General features: G+C 35.1%; 4 protein-coding genes and 1 non-coding gene across 7 annotated transcripts; 3 read left to right on the forward strand and 2 right to left on the reverse strand.

Moving 5' to 3' along the window:
• Nucleotides 1–859: 859 nt before the first annotated feature.
• LOC107476434 (uncharacterized protein At4g22758) lies at nt 860–2,309 on the forward strand. The gene is made up of 2 exons (XM_016096243.3): nt 860–1,564; nt 1,663–2,309. The coding sequence occupies exons 1-2, from the start codon at nt 1,156–1,158 to the stop codon at nt 1,848–1,850; spliced, it is 597 nt and encodes a 198-aa protein (XP_015951729.1). The 5' UTR covers nt 860–1,155; the 3' UTR covers nt 1,851–2,309.
• Nucleotides 2,310–3,401: 1,092 nt separating this feature from the next.
• On the forward strand, nt 3,402–5,543 carry LOC107476435 (histone deacetylase HDT1). The gene is made up of 9 exons (XM_016096244.3): nt 3,402–3,559; nt 3,699–3,775; nt 3,849–4,057; nt 4,223–4,266; nt 4,359–4,400; nt 4,484–4,665; nt 4,800–4,859; nt 4,955–5,048; nt 5,192–5,543. Exons 1-9 carry the CDS (start codon nt 3,547–3,549, stop codon nt 5,326–5,328), a joined length of 858 nt encoding a protein of 285 aa, XP_015951730.1. The 5' UTR covers nt 3,402–3,546; the 3' UTR covers nt 5,329–5,543.
• Nucleotides 5,544–6,357: 814 nt separating this feature from the next.
• On the reverse strand, nt 6,358–8,974 carry LOC107476436 (splicing factor U2af small subunit B). 3 transcript variants are annotated; one of them, XM_016096246.3, is made up of 3 exons: nt 8,327–8,974; nt 7,587–8,037; nt 6,358–7,460 (listed from the first exon to the last, which is right to left on the reverse strand). In XM_016096246.3, the coding sequence occupies exons 1-2, from the start codon at nt 8,857–8,859 to the stop codon at nt 7,605–7,607; spliced, it is 966 nt and encodes a 321-aa protein (XP_015951732.1). In that variant the 5' UTR covers nt 8,860–8,974; the 3' UTR covers nt 6,358–7,460; nt 7,587–7,604. The 3 variants fall into 3 exon arrangements, with proteins under 3 accessions (XP_015951732.1, XP_015951731.1, XP_015951733.1); XM_016096247.3 differs by having other exon boundaries at nt 6,365–6,497; nt 8,327–8,973; XM_016096245.3 differs by having other exon boundaries at nt 6,358–8,037; nt 8,327–8,973.
• A 38-nt stretch (nt 8,975–9,012) lies between these two features.
• On the forward strand, nt 9,013–9,095 carry TRNAL-UAA (transfer RNA leucine (anticodon UAA)). Its single transcript has one exon. It is a non-coding gene; the product is annotated as a tRNA-Leu (tRNA).
• Nucleotides 9,096–10,103: 1,008 nt separating this feature from the next.
• Nucleotides 10,104–14,070, reverse strand: LOC107476438 (glucomannan 4-beta-mannosyltransferase 2). Its single transcript, XM_016096248.3, has 7 exons — nt 13,523–14,070; nt 13,306–13,404; nt 12,937–13,189; nt 11,911–12,158; nt 11,724–11,837; nt 10,903–11,330; nt 10,104–10,767 (listed from the first exon to the last, which is right to left on the reverse strand). Exons 1-7 carry the CDS (start codon nt 13,856–13,858, stop codon nt 10,614–10,616), a joined length of 1,632 nt encoding a protein of 543 aa, XP_015951734.1. The 5' UTR covers nt 13,859–14,070; the 3' UTR covers nt 10,104–10,613.
• Nucleotides 14,071–15,687: the final 1,617 nt, after the last annotated feature.

Consider the following 15,687-nt stretch of genomic DNA (forward strand, 5'->3'; position numbering starts at 1 on the left):
CTCCTTTCAATTATATAGATATATATATGTATTATAATACACTTTGAGAGTCGTACCACCTTACTATTATTGACTTATGACTTGAGTTTAAGGATTTGAATATTAGAATGTAACATATTTTATGTTTTATGTTTTTCTCAAAAAAATTCTTTCTCTTCCTTTTTTTTTGTTTTCACAGTTCTTTTTATTTCACATTCACACAATTCTTATTATTTTATCCTCTAAAAAAAATAAAAACAAAAAAATAATAATAATAAAATTATGTAATTTTTTATTTTATATTTTAATTTATCTATTTTGATAATAAATGCAAATTTTTAAAGAGAAAACACATAATTTTATAAATAAAAATATGAAAATTATGCATGGAGAAAAAAAAACAAAAAAAAATTACAACATCAAATTTAAAATTTTAAAAAATTTTAGTGTCAAAATAAAAAGAATTATGTTAAAATTAAAAAATTTCTGTATCACAATTAAAAAATATTATTGTTATTTTTCGTGAAAATAAAAAATGTGATTTCTCATGTATGTCTGTAAACAATTTTTGTTGATAAAAGTATTTAGACGTAAAATAAGATTAAAAAAACAACTGAAATGATGAACTATAAAATTTATTATTATTTTTTAATTTACATTGGTTCATACTATAATATTTAGTATTTTTAAACTATATGATAAATAGAAGTAGTCAATTGATAGGTTATAAAGTGGGTAATAATAATAATAATTTATAAGAAAAATAAAACAGCAAAAGAATAATAGTAACCCAGTTGCCTAACCCAAGAGTGTACCCAACCTAAACTGGCAACACACGATAATTTCTTCATTTTTTCTTAATTTAAAAACAAACTCAACTCTTCCATAATTCCTCATCTTCTCTCTCTCTCTAATCTATCTTATAAAAACCCACAGAATCTATCTTAAAGCCCGCAAAACTGTACCTCACTCTTCTTTCATCGTTCTTTCAAGCTCACTCTGGCGTATTTACGGTTCTACCCTTCTGGTTATGATAGCTCCCAACCACGCGCCGCCTTCTCCCTCCCTGGGCTTCCCCCGCCCCAGATTCGTTAGGTACCGCCGATTGAGGTAACTGCTAACCAACTCCAACCAATTAACCACAGTCGAAGAAAAAACAAGCTCTTATATTCCATCATGAAGAACCAGCGGAGTGCCCACGTCGACTCTCACCGCCGTGGAAGGTTGTTATCGGAGAAATCTTCTTCTTTTCACGTTGCGGCCACCGCAGCCCCGGCTACCATGTCCGCTGGGGGACAGATTCGTAGGCCGAAGACGATGCCGGACTTAGTGTCACACAGGAAACGCGCCGAGGCGACGGCGACGGTGCCTGAATTTGTTCGAAGAGAGCCACCGAAGATGCTGGTGAAGGTGACGATGATGGGGAGCCTTGGCCCCGTGCAGGTGGTCATGCCTCCGGAATCCACGGTGGCGGATTTGGTTGCGGTGGCGGTCCGACAATACGTGAAGGAAGGCCGCCGCCCAATCCTGCCATCCCACGACCCGTCCCACTTCGATCTCCATTATTCTCAGTTTAGCTTAGAAAGTAAGCAAATTATATATTCCTCTTTTTATTTTCATTTTTTTTGGAGTCTATAATAAAAAGTGAATATAGTATTTATTTATGATTATTTTGTGGTTTAGGTTTGGAGAGGGATGATAAGTTGAGGGAGCTTGGATCTAGAAACTTCTTCCTTTGTCCCAGGAGGTGCGGTTCTGGCATCACCGTGGAAACCGGAGGGAAAACGGCGTCGTTTGGTTCGTGTTCGAAAGAGGTTCAAAAAGGAGGAAAGGGGGGTGGTTGGCTTAGGTTCATTGATTTCTTGTTCTGAAACCGTTTCCTTTTTTTGGTTGGTTGGCTCAGAACTTGAGGAATGCTCTTCATTTGGATTTTTTGCAATAAAAAATCTTTTTGTTTCCCCTTGCATAATAGAAAGTATGATATATAATTGGCTGGTTGCTTTGTAAAAATTATTAAAAAATTAGGTCGGCGATTTAGTGGGGTGCTAGTTTTAGATATGTTGGCATGGGCATGCCTTTATGCATTAGCACAAGTGAGGGAATGCATTATGCGTGTATGTTTGTTAGATTCATAAAAAAAAAAAAACTATTTAGTTCATTAGATTCTTTTCCCTTTTGAGTCACTCTTTCTACTTTGAATTTTTTTGTTTTCTGTTCTTTTCCTTGGTGCCAAGTAAAGCCCATCTTGTAAGTCTTTGTATTATACCATCTACTACTTTGGTGTATTTTACTGGGATTGTAGTAACATAGTTGACAATCGCACTTGAACATATTAAGGTCTATTTTGCAATGGTAAAGGTTTATTATTATTGTGAGAATTCGTACCCAGACTATATGTAACCTCCGTTGGGAATTGGGATGTGTGGATCTAATTTCAAGAGGAATAATGCTTCACAAACAACTCTAAACATACAATTACCTAAACAATTACGGTTTTTAATTTGTATTTCACCTACTTTCAATTACAATAATTCAATGGTAAAAATTTACATATAATTGTTTTCATGTGAAGTTAATAGTAAATAATCATTAAATGATTTGATAGATTTGATTAAATTATTATCTAATCATTATTGATTATCAATTTTACTGCATGTTTGTGAATTTTCACTTAATTCGATACCTCTCTACTTTTCAACTGTTTTTTTATTATAAAAAAAAGTCTATAATAGTTATTGAGACTGAAAAGAAAGTCGACATAAAAAAGAACCCAGTGAAGGCATATGCTAATTCGAAAGATAAGAGGCCCTCAACTTCATATATTTATCATAGTTGTTTACCTGCATAGCTAATTAGCTATTATAAATTTATAACGAGCAGAACTATAACTGCCATAAGAAATACCATAAAAGATACTAGATTATCTATAACAAGAGTTGTTGTAAACTAAAAGAGTAAGAGATAAACGATGATTTGAAGATATATATCACCAATAAATTTGTTTACACAAAAAATCGTGTACACCCTACTAGTACTAGTGTAAAATATGTATTAAAATATAAAATACATATTAAAAGTGAATTAAATTATATATATATTTAACTATTTATATAAAAATATATTGTGATTAATTTTAATATATAAATAATATTTTTTTATTAAAAATACAATCAAACCATCTTTGAATAAAAACCTCTTTTTGTTGGTTTTTGGGCTATGGAAGAGTATTCCCTCTAATTTTTGTAAGCCCACTTATTGGTATCACCAGCCAGCAATGACGAACAAACTCACCCACCCAGGAATTCAACAAGGCCCAACTACGGAACAGAAAGAGAAAAAAAAAGTAATTGATGTATTTTTTAGAAGAACAAAGAAAAAGGAAAGAGGCGGGGGGAGGAATAGAATGAGAAAAACCCTAGTAGCTAGCAAGACCCTATAAATACTAAACCCTTAACTCCATTTTTCTTGTCTCAATTTTTCAACCATCACATATTGCCGCTCCCCCCTCACACTCGCTCCTCTTTATCACGCGTTTCAATTTCAATTTCAATTTCAATTTCAATTTCAATGGAGTTCTGGGGTAAACTTCTCTCTTTCAATGTTTTGTGCTATGATTTTACTTCAAAGCCAACCAAAATTCATTTATAAACTCTCATAGTTGAAACATTTTATGTTTATGGCACTGTAATCTTTGTTCTAATTTGAATAAAATAAAATAGGTGTTGAGGTTAAGCCAGGGGATTGCGTTAAAATAGAGGAGTTGGAAGTAGCTAATGCCTACATCCACATCTCTCAGGTTCGCTTCTTTTCATGGTTATTGTTTTCTCGTGTTTTTTGGAATAAATCTTCTAAAGCGTTTCCCCTTTCAGGTTGCGCTGGGAGAGGCCTCAAAGAATGAGAAATCTAAGGAACCTGTGGTTGTCTACCTCAAAGTTGGAGTGCAAAAGCTTGTTTTGGGAACTTTGAACAGGGAGGAAATCCCCCAAATACCCTTGGATTTGGTTCTCGACCAAGGGGCTGAGCTTTCCCACACTTGCAAGAGTGCCAGTGTCTATTTCTGTGGATATAGGGCTGATCGATATCCTTTACACCACTAGTATATGTTAATTTATTCGTTGTTTTTGAATTGGTCTTGGTTCCCTGTCATTAGAAAATTTTGAATATGAAAAGTGCAAGTTTGAGTGATGTGTGTTGTTACTTGTGAATGTTTTTTCCTTGACTTTTGATGTGTTCCCTGTGGCACTGATGAGGACGTACCTGGTGATCTTGGTTCTGATGACTATTCAGGTATGGCACAGACCTATGTCTTAAATTTAATGAATTGTTATTGATTTATGATTCACTTGCTCAAACATTGTTGCATTGTTTGATTTGTACAGAGAGTGATGAGGAAGAGGCTGCATTGAATCTCAAAGATAATGGTTGATAGTTCTGATCAATCCAAAATGTACTATTTACTTGTGCATTCTATGATGTGAGTAACTAATTATTAATCTTCATTCAGGAAAAGTTGAAACCAAGTCTGAAAAGGTAAAGATTGCTGAACCAAAAAAGGATGTGAGTGGTGCCCCAGCAAAGAAAGTCAATGTTGCTGTTCCAAAGAAAGATGAAGAGGACGAGGACTCTGATGATGACGACGACGACGATGATGATGAGTCTGATGATGAGGATGAATCTGGAAGTGAGGTAACACAATGACTTTGTCATCTACTCTCTGTTGCAATTACTTTTTAATTTTATTTGAAACTTAATGGCAAAATAAAAACACTGCGCTTCTTTTCAAGTATTAATTTTGTGGAAACCTTTATTGATAATTGTAGATGGATGCTGATAGTGATGAGGACGGGAGTGATGAAGATGAAGAGACACCTGTGAAGAAGGTAACATTACTGTGTGGTCCTGTTTCCTCATATATTGTCTTGTGTTTATTATTATTGGACATTAAAAACTAAATGCATACCTTTATGTCTTGAAGGTCGACCAGGGCAAGAAGAGACCAAATGTGTCTGCAACAAAAACTCCAGTTCCTGCTGCTAAGAAAGCTAAGAATGTAACTCCTGAAAAGTCTGGTGAGACTATTAGCTATCTTTACAATGCGATATTGCATAACTTGGTAGTGTTGAGGAAAATAGTCGATATTGCGACATGTCATGCATGCTCACTTGATATCATTCCAAGTGCACCATCATATTTAATGTACTTTGTGTTGTAGGTGGCAAGAAAATTGCACATGCACCAACCCCTCACCCCGTGAAGAAAGGTGGAAATCCAAACAGTGCAGGGAAGTTCCAGTCACCTAAAACTGGTTCACAGCAGCAGAAAAAGGGTGGAAAGAAGGGTGGTCGTTGATCATGAAGTTTCTAATATGTACTAATTTTTGCTTTTATTGCATTGGAATATCGTAATCGGTGTAATGGTTATAAGGTGAACGCTTGGATAGGATGTTTACTAAATTTTGTTTGCTAGAGGCTACTAGTTCGATGAGTTGAGTTCTCAGAAATTTTGTTGGACAACTATTTTGTTTTAGTTGAGTTAAAATATATTAATTATCTTTATTATTCAAATTTGAGCTACTCTCTAATGCTGACAACGTCCATGGCGCACCACTTGTTTTGACTATTTTCTGATTCCCCTTGATTTTCATAACGCAAACTACATGATTTCTATTTGTTTTCTTGGTATTTCTAAAGACAGTGTTAAGGCTATTTTATGCATTGTAAATGAAAGATGCTGTGTCAGGATCAAAACTTCGTTTTAAATTTGGGCCTTAATCTTATTGGGATTTGGAACTTAGTTGTTTAAAACGATATGAACTTTAGTCTCGCTCATTTGGAAACGATATTTTGGGGCTCGCATGGTAGTGAACCCAATTCTACACCATTCAACTCCAATATTCTGAATACTCAAACTTAAACTACGCAACCGTGGTTAGATTCATATTTACATAGTTAGATTCATTGTCTTCCTTTGGCTCCCTCCTTCAATATCCTAGTTTTTTTTTCCTTAAAATCTTTTCGTTTTGTAAACCACTCACATGAACTAATCTTCATGCTTGACCTTGCATTGAATCATCATCACCATCATTAACGAATGGCACATAAACTCGCAAACTCTTCCTAAACTTGCGAGTTTAACCTAGTTTGATCAAGTCTACTTAATCTAGTTTATATCCGAGTTAACTCAATTCCACCACCTAATACGGGTACAAGTTTACAAATTAACTCACTGAGTTTGACAACAATGCCTCTCTACCAATGCAAAAACAAATAAAAGGGAAGCTAATCATACATTTTAACCATCCACGGTAATTTACAGTCACAACATAACGAAATAATTAAAGTTTGAAATCCAGCCTCCAATTGAACTCTGAACCATATATATCCTAATAAGCTAGGAAAATAAAAAGCCATTTCAAATAGCCTGCCATTACAAGAAACCAACACGCCAGTAACGGCTTCACCCGAGATTGCTTGTTGAAAGGATCACCAAACCAGGAACCTGCAGCGCACTCCAAGAACCTGTACACAATTCCACGGTAAAATTGCATTAAATCAATGGTTCGGTTCATAGAAGGAAGGATACCCTGAACCTGCAAAACTTGTAAATAATGTAAGAAAGTGACTTTTTAGAGAAAAATAAAGCTTTATAGAATACAAAATCCATACAGAACCATTGAATTGGTCGTTCACTAGCCCTTCATGTATGATGGAGATCAGTCCCTGACTGTAAAATAAAAGAATTCATGCACACATGCAAATCAACCATAATAACAAGCATACATGATCAACTGAATGGTAAAACTCATAACCGATCCCTTGTAAAAATGATATTTAGGTTGAAAGAAAGAAAGGAATCTGGTTTTGTAATGAAAGGTTTTCAAAAAATAAAGAGGATATATCTTTAACATGACAAAGTATGTTTCCGTTTTACACTAACAAGATCCAAGGCTTAACAAGAACTTGTGTTTGTTGGGAGATGGGACTGAGGGGTGTCTGCTTAATTCTTGTGAATATGGATTAGGAAAGTAACTCTAAGCACATTGGACAAAGTGAACCAAAACGAGATAATTGAGATTTGAGACAAAGGTAGAAACAAAAAGGGGGCCAATAATTTGCGACAATCTTGGACAGAGTGTATGAAAATTTGTAGGAACACAAGGGAAACAGGAAATGTTTACACATCATTACCTATAGAGCTACCGAGTACATACAAGCAGTGTAAACAAGAAATAGGGGGCTCCCTGTGCAACAAAAAGCAGCTTTGATACTATTTTTAGGAGACTAAAAGAAAAAAAAAAAGAAAAAACACTTCAAAAAGAATTGTGCTGAATTAAGGAGTTAGTAGAAGTTCCTGAAAAACCTAGCATGAAATAGAACAAGCAAACATACAATCAAATCAAGCATCATGTATACAAAATGAAAAAGGGGTGGGGGATGAGAAGAGAACACATTCCATATCACAGAACAGTGCACCTGTACCACCTGCACAGTGGAAAATGGGTGATAAGCTACATTTATTTTGTGGGTGGTCTAGTTTCGAATTAATTTTTTTTCCTACTGCTAGGGCAAGAGAACATGCATAAGAGAATTGAGAGAGACAACACAAACCATAACAGCATCAAAAGTTCAGTATCCATATCCTTCGTCATGGGGCTGTTGCTCATGCTGCTGATGTTCATTACTACCATTCTGAATGTGGCCACCATTATTTTCTTCAGAATTAACCTTCCTAGGATTCTCTTTCTGTTCCTTCTCCCTGTTCCATTGCTCAATTCTAGCACGCCTCTCTTCACTACTATCTCTAACTGGACTGCGCTTCCTCCTTCCTCCAGGACTTCGGCTTCGAGTGTGGCTTCTCCCCCTCCTATGTCCAGGGCTGTTGCTCCGGTGTCTCCTGCTACGGCTCTCATAATAGTGATCCCTTTCATCATACTTCCTGCTGTGGCTACGGTGGGACCGCTCCTCATGGCTCCGATGCCTAATAGGGCTCCTGCTTCTGCTTCTGCTTCTGCTGTGCCTGCTGCGGTGGCTCTTACCAAACAATTGACGCCTCAAGTCCCTGATGGAAACAAAATCTCATCAGAGTTGAGTGGACTAACTCACTAACCCAATCCCAAAAAGCTTCAGTAATAGTGCAAAATAACAGATACCAACTAACTTATATGTCGTCCTTGAGGGACCTAATTGACCTATGTGCAATCTTTGAAAGGAGCATTCTGATCATTAACATTATTTTACATAAAACTAATAAGATTATTCTGATCAAGGGTATGTATCATAGTCATGGCAGGCTATGTCCTAAGCAATGTTAAACTCGATAGATAGCAAAGGCAAACACAACGAAGTACCTGCTGATTCGTTTCAAGTGCATGAAGTTGCAGTAACCGCCGCGGTTGCAAGTGTTCTCCTCATACTGCCTGCAAGTGGCCTCACGGAAGTCGGTGACAGGAGAGAAATCGACGATAATGGGGCGGCCGGCATAGAACCTTCCGGTGAGGTTGCGGAGGGCATTAGCGGCATGCTCTTCCTCGCGAAACTGAACGTAGACGTTGCCAACCATGTGATCGGCGAGGTTATCACAGACATTGAGACTCTCGATGTCGCCGTACTTGGAGAGCTCGTCGAAGAGATCCTCGTAAAACTCCTCAAAGTGCTCCTGGATCTTGCGGGGGTCGATGGGCTGGCCCTGGGCGTCGACGCCGGGGGTAATCATGTCAGGCCTCTGGTACATGTTGGAGAGCAGCAACGTCGGGCTTATGCTGGGCTTTGTGTGCAAACGGGAGCACCTGTCGCCGTGCCTGCAGGCCCCTATCTTGAAGTAGAAGGGGCAGTTTACTCTGTCCTTCTCTGTCCCGAATATCGATGCCAGATGCTCCGCCATTTCGATCTAGGGTTTCTGCTGCTTTCTTCCCTGGCTTCGGTTAAGAAGACATCGCTGCATGCACCTTCTAGAGCCTTCGAGTTCTAGTTCATTTAGCAGATTCTCATTTCATCTAAATCAATATAACTTTATGTTAACCACACTTATCAGTCAGCTGGTTTGCCCGAGAGGTTAAGGGGGAAGACTTAAGATCTTCTGCACATAAGTGCGCGTGGGTTCGAACCCCACAGCCAGCATTTTATTTTTACCCCAAATTGTGGATCAAGCTTCATTATGTTTATTCATGGCCCAAGAACATGCCTTTGTGGGACAGCCTCATTATAGGAACATATTGAAAATATGAAATGCAATCAAATTTTACTGCAAAAAAGAAAAAGAAAAGAAATGTAATCAATTTTTTTTTCAATTTGATAATATAACCTTACCTCGTATGTTTTATTTAGCATAATAAACTTTTTAACCAATGGCTAAAAATCATGTTCTTCTTCCAATCCTCTTAAGAAATTTATTTTTATGACATCCATCTTGTTATACTAATGTTATGATCCAACTTTCAAACTGGACATTAAAGAGTAGTGATTGGCTCAAGCACGTTTTTACTAGGGTCACACTGTCCTGTAAGACGAAATTTGAGGATACAAAACTAACATCAAGAATGTTTGGATTAGTATTGCATGTGGGGACAAATATTTTTCTTCTTATTAACAGAAAGTTAAAGCTACCTAAAGAGAAAATGAAAGGTAAAGTTGATCATACAAAACTTTTGTCTTAACTCTTAAGTAACCAAAAATTGACAATTCATGATACCCGGGATCACAAGTGTCATATGATTGGGCACAAGGCATGCTAAGATACGTAAGAATGTCGCCAAAAGGTACTCTTTTTACCCTTAATTAGCTTAGCTGTAAAAATTAATACCATGCCTTGATTAAAAAACAAAGGGGGTGTTTTGTGATTTTGAAACAAGGTTGTGATGGAGTTATGATTGAGCCTTTTGCATTGATAATATTGGTCAGTTGATGCATAAGTCTAATGATGATAGGAAAATATGATTGATAGTAAGGTTTAAACAACAAAACAAAGCAGCACATGCTCTAGTTGCATCTCATCCCTTATCTTAGTGTTCACTTTTCTAAGGAACAAAAATTTAAAATATAGTATCCCATGCTATTCCTTCACAAGAAGAAAGTAAATAAATAAAAGAGAGAAAAGGTAATCTAAGTAAATATTACCAGATTATAGCATATATAACAATAAAATTTCATTTCTTAGGGAATCAGCAATGACAAATAGAGAATAACACGTGCAACCCCTCCTTTTTTTTCCCTATTAGATTACTAACCTCAATCAAACTAAGGAAAATTTTTAAAAAGAGGATCCCTCTTCAACTATATAATAACTGTAAAATTTCACAAAACAACCTATGAATGAAAATCACACTATCTATTTCTTGTCTAATACTAAGACTATTAATTTAAGAGCTTTTTGACTAAACTTCTTGTCTTTCCTCAAGACACTCTAATGCAAATTCTATTAATCACATCACTTTTTCCCTGTGATTTCTCTGGATCTTCTTTGACAGTGAAATCATGGGAAGAATTTGTCTTTTACAAAGTGAAAAATGACTTTCCTCTAGAACTAGCTCCAGCGCTGGTACGCCTCTTTTTTTTAAATCAACCCTCGCTTTATGCAATTCTTTTTAAGGAGCAAAACTAAGTGACTAACAGAGATGTGGACACAACAGTGTACATTTTTTACACAATGGTGCCAACATAGCCAAATCCTACAATGGAGAATGTTATGGTCTGAAGGAAGAGGTATATGAAGTAATTGTTTTTGCCATGCACAAAATCATAGCATCCACATATGAAGAGGAATGCTGCAAATCCCAGCTCCAATGTATTAAGTCTGTTCATGTTCAAACAAGATTATAAAAAATATATTAGATGAGGAAACTTTTCTAACCAAGACCAAAACAGAAATTGATACAATTATTTTTGCAATGAATATGGATAAAGTTAAATAATAATAATAAGAACAAACCTTTCGACAAATTTGGATCTAGTTCTTTTGGGGGATTTGGCATTAGTCTTCTTAGCAGCATCTCCTGCTGTTTTGTTCTTGTTGTTGTTGACAGAATCTCCAAGTTTTTCAGTAACAACCCATTCATTGGCTCTGCCAGCTTCAAGCAAACCAATAAATGTAGCCTTGGTTCGGTGCAAAGACATGACATTCTCAAAAAGGATCCAATAGAACAACAAGTGAATGGACCTCGGTGTTCCTACTGAATTGAGGATGGTGATGATGGAAGGAATATAAACAGCACCCCAAATCGGAACATGAACCTCAGGGACCAGAATTGTCAGGGGAAGCACCACACAGTAGAAGAAGAATGTCACCATGTGAGCTATGATCTTACGTACAAAGAAGAAGCTGTATATCACGTATACTTTCTTCCAAAACTTCACTCTCTGCATAAATATTTAACTAAATTATCATCTAACATGCTCAACTAAGTAGTTATGACTCACATGAAGATATCGGTATATATGAAAGGTTAAATTAATTTAGTCCCTGTCGTTCAAAAAATATTTTATTTAACAGAATATTCTCTGCATATTTTCTATTTTAACAGAATATTCTCAGCATATTCTGAGAATATTTGGTTAAATCAACATTTTTTGACCGGCAAAAATTAAATTACAAATTTTAATTTTCTTTAGGAATCTAATTACAAACTTTTAAAGTATAGGGACCAATTTACAATTTTACTGAAAGTGTAGGACCAACTATGTAATTTAACCTATATGGAATTATGGATGGAAAGAGAAAAGTTGAGTGCAGGTGAATGGAAAAAAGGCAACCTTGTTTCTTACTATCTCCATGACCATTTTGCGGAAGAGATTAGCAGGACCACAAGACCAACGGTGCTGCTGGAATCTAAAGGCTCTCAAAGTACTTGGAAGCTCACTTTTGGCCTGAATGAGTGTAACATACGTGTGATGTAAGAGACAGAATGAAATTGGTTACAAGAGAAATGAAGGCAGGTACCTGAAGGTCACCAAGGTACAAGAATTTCCAGCCCCTAAGACTAGCACGAACAGCAAGGTCCATATCTTCCACAGTGGTCCTATCTTTCCAGCCACCAGCCTCATTAATTGCTGCTATTCTCCATACACCCGCTGTCCCATTGAAACCAAAGAAAGCATGTGTTGCTGACCCAACTTCTTGCTCCACCGTGAAATGGTAATCCAACGACATCTCTTGCATTCTTGTCAACAAACACTCGTCCGCATTCACTGTCACACATTTTCATCACCCTTTAGTACCATTCTACTATACTTCTTGTTATTGAATTGTAAAATGTAAAAGAAGATAAATAGTCAAGTGTAGCAAAGTTTATTAGTCATAAGAATTTTTGAGTTATGGTTACTGGTTAGCGTGCATGTGACGTAACAGTGATCATCCACATGCTACTACCGTCTCTTGTTCTTCTTCTGAGAAAGCACGTGGGAAGTGAGCTTTTTGGATTTGTAGCTACGAAATTTAGCATCATTTTATTACTATTTTTGAAAGTTGAAACGACCAAGTCTTGGTTTTTCTTCTTTTTCTTTTTTCACTTTTTATTTTACTTGTTTTGGGGGTGGTCCCTACCCGTGATTGAAGGGTTTGTCTCCGTGGGTCCCTCTTTTCTTCTTTTCTATGCTAAGTCAGGTCAACCCATCATAGATGAAAAACAAGTCCACAACTATCGAACTTGAAATTCCACAAAATTATTATTTCATTCAAACCACTTTACATAATGATATGCCACCGACACTATCAATACAAGGATTTCATAAAAGAAAAAATTGTGTAAGAGAATAATCTGAGAATATTACTGGTTAGTAAAAAGAATAGTGAAGTCAAAGTGAAAATCAAGGGAAGTAAAAAATGAACCATGTGACCTTTTAACTTTATCACCAGAACAATAAGTACCTTCAGGTAGTTATTAACTTTTGACTAACTTAATTTACTAAGCAACTCATTCCAAAAGGTAATTGAATAAAGAAAGCATGAGTTTGGGATTTTATTTACCAAATCTCCAACGAGCTTGAACAAGAGCTATGTCAGGATTGCCAATCAAGAAGGGAATGGCTCTTCTCAAGAAATCAGGTTCAGGCCTGAAATCAGCATCGAATATTGCAACGTATTCACAGTGTTTGACATAGCTACGCTTTAAACCTTCTTTAAGTGCACCTGCTTTGTATCCTGTTCTGTTTTCTCTTATTTGGTATGTTATGTTTATGCCTTTACTTCCCCATCTCTGGCATTCCATCTCCACCATTTGCTGCATTATTTTTCATTTCTTATTAGCAACACATGTTTCCTAAGACTCATATTACTTTCTACTAAAAAATCATACAATTTCTAATAAAAGTTTTTACTATATCAATAATAAGGTACCTTGATTGCAGGGTCAGTAGAATCATCAAGAATTTGGATGACAAGACGATCAGCAGGCCATGAAAGATTACAAGCTGCACCAATTGACACCTTGTATACCTATATATACACACAGAAAAAGAACTCAAAAAACCAACCAAATTTCACAGAAATAAAACAGAGGAGGCAGAGGAAAACAGAGAATAGAGATAAGCAAATGCAAGCAAATTAAGAAGACCTCTTTCTCATTGAACATTGGAATCTGAATGAGAACTACAGGGAAATTGGAGCTTCCAAGTTCAAGATCATCTTGGATGGGTTCATACTTGTAACGCTGCTCTGGTTTCTTCCAGAAGAGCTTGACCAAGATGATGACGATTCCCATGTATAGTCTCTCCATGAACAGCATCAGCGACATTGCAAGGCAAATGTACACTCCAAGCTTCAGCATTGGCACTATCAATGGCGCTTTCATCACTTCCCATATCATCTTTATCTGCCCAGCTATGTCATAACTCACCCCCTGGATTCTCTCTGGGATCATGAACTTCGGCTGCGAATCAAACTCACCCATTCTTAAAACTACTTTTATGCTGCAGAGTGCACACCCCCCTCTCTCTCTCTCTCTCTGGTCCCTAAATCTATATATGGAAAGAAGAAAATGATTTTGGTTCTTCCTCTTTCTTTGTAATGTGGTGTGTGAATTGGAGTAACTTTTTTTCAGAATTGGTGCAGATGAATAAATGCCATTCCCTTTGTTGAAACAGAGAAAAACAGAGGCATTCACTCTGACATCTTGGTTACACATCTTCCTTTCTTATAGGTGAAAACTATATAGTTAAGAATGGGTGATAATTAAGAATCTTTACATGATAATTTAATTAAATTTGTTAAATTATTAATGATTTTTAATTATCAATTTCATCTAATAATTTTTAATTATTATTTTTTTGTAAAAGAAGATGCATGTGAAATTGGAGTATTTACGGGTCTTTTTTCTATAACGAGAAAGAAATTGCCAAGCTTTTTTTCTATATTAATGAAAGAGTTAAAGAGTTTTATTTTAAGTCTTCCAGCCAATAAATTTAAAAAACTTTTTTAGCAAAATTTTTATATGACAAGTATAATACATAAACCGAGTTTATGTAGTTATCCAAAATAGTTTGTTTGCTTGAGTTGGTCGTGCATTACTATTACTTTTATTTTCATTTGTAATTTTGGTTAGATGCACAATTATAAAAGAGAAGAAATATTGAAATAAAGTATAATTTAAAAAAATTTCTACACAATCGTTAATAAATTAAGAGCTAGACTAGTAGAATAATTTTTTAAGACTATTGTAGTAAATTTCTCAAATCATACTTCATAGTCTTCAGGGTTGTAAAAGCAACTTAAAGAACACAAACTTTCATAGCTTGCACATTCTGTTCTTTATTTTACACTGAGCTGAAATTCTGCACATTACTAATATGATTATTGTCGTTTTAATATTTGGATAATGTGGTAGCAATTATGAGTTCAATTAAGGAATATTCATTCCTATACTCTTCGGTCTTCACTATGTGTCTAGCTAGTCACACTGACCAATGGCGATCTGTCATCAGAGTTAATGTCTGACACAAAACACTACTTTAGTACATTATTCTTTTAAATTAACTTTCAACTATGTACTAAATTCGGCTTTTTTTTATGAAAATAAAAATAATAAAATATCCTAACATTATAATTTTTGGCAATTTTTTAAAATTATAAAAAACTTATAAATTAGAAGATTCGATTTTTGTATCTCAAATTTTCTAATTTTTTTTAACACAAATCGGATTATTTAATTTTTATACCTCTACAAATCGAACTGTTTAATTTTTGTATTTCTAATAAATTGAACGATTCAATTTCTATTTTTTTAATTAAATGATTTTATGTTTGAAAATAACACCTAACAGTCCATATTTCAAAAATACACTTATCACTCCAATATCAAAAACAAAAAATTTGCTGAATTTAATGTATAAAGACAACTAACTATTATATTTTTTTATTTAAATACATACTTATCTATTGTTATATTATATATGGTCCTAGTGTGGAAAATTAAAGGTGTGTTAGGATTGTGTTTTTATTTTTAATGTTTTATAAGAATTTTGTAAAAGAAAAAAAAAGATAACAATAAAAAATACCATTTATTATTTTGTAATAGTTTTATCAATGGCAGAGTTACATTAGTAGAAAGGGGGCAATGTTTTACAAATTAATAATGTGTACGTACATATTAAGTCTCTAATTTTTCCTGAGTTTTACGTTTTTCTCGTAAAATTTTAAAAATAAAAAACTCTAAAATGAAATTTAAAAATTAAATTATAAACCAAAGAAAGTATAAAGATATATGTATTTGCTTTCGAATTT

Source organism: Arachis duranensis, chromosome 3 (genome assembly GCF_000817695.3).
Source record: "Arachis duranensis cultivar V14167 chromosome 3, aradu.V14167.gnm2.J7QH, whole genome shotgun sequence".
In the NCBI taxonomy this organism is placed as follows: Eukaryota; Viridiplantae; Streptophyta; class Magnoliopsida; order Fabales; family Fabaceae; genus Arachis; species Arachis duranensis.

Excerpts from the sequence above, each read along its gene's own strand:
- LOC107476434 (XM_016096243.3), top strand. The coding sequence starts at position 1,156 with ATGAAGAACCAGCGGAGTGCCCACGTCGACTCTCACCGCCGTGGAAGG. Across the intron at positions 1,565-1,662 it reads TTCTCAGTTTAGCTTAGAAA|GTTTGGAGAGGGATGATAAG; the intron begins GTAAGCAAATTA and ends TTTGTGGTTTAG.
- LOC107476435 (XM_016096244.3), top strand. Across the intron at positions 3,776-3,848 it reads CCTACATCCACATCTCTCAG|GTTGCGCTGGGAGAGGCCTC; the intron begins GTTCGCTTCTTT and ends TTCCCCTTTCAG. Across the intron at positions 4,267-4,358 it reads TGGTTCTGATGACTATTCAG|AGAGTGATGAGGAAGAGGCT; the intron begins GTATGGCACAGA and ends TGATTTGTACAG.
- LOC107476436 (XM_016096246.3), bottom strand. The coding sequence starts at position 8,859 with ATGGCGGAGCATCTGGCATCGATATTCGGGACAGAGAAGGACAGAGTA. Across the intron at positions 8,038-8,326 it reads CACTTGAAACGAATCAGCAG|GGACTTGAGGCGTCAATTGT; the intron begins GTACTTCGTTGT and ends TGTTTCCATCAG.
- LOC107476438 (XM_016096248.3), bottom strand. The coding sequence starts at position 13,858 with ATGGGTGAGTTTGATTCGCAGCCGAAGTTCATGATCCCAGAGAGAATC. Across the intron at positions 12,159-12,936 it reads TCAAGCTCGTTGGAGATTTG|TGAATGCGGACGAGTGTTTG; the intron begins GTAAATAAAATC and ends AATGTGTGACAG. Across the intron at positions 11,331-11,723 it reads TGGAGATAGTAAGAAACAAG|AGAGTGAAGTTTTGGAAGAA; the intron begins GTTGCCTTTTTT and ends ATATTTATGCAG.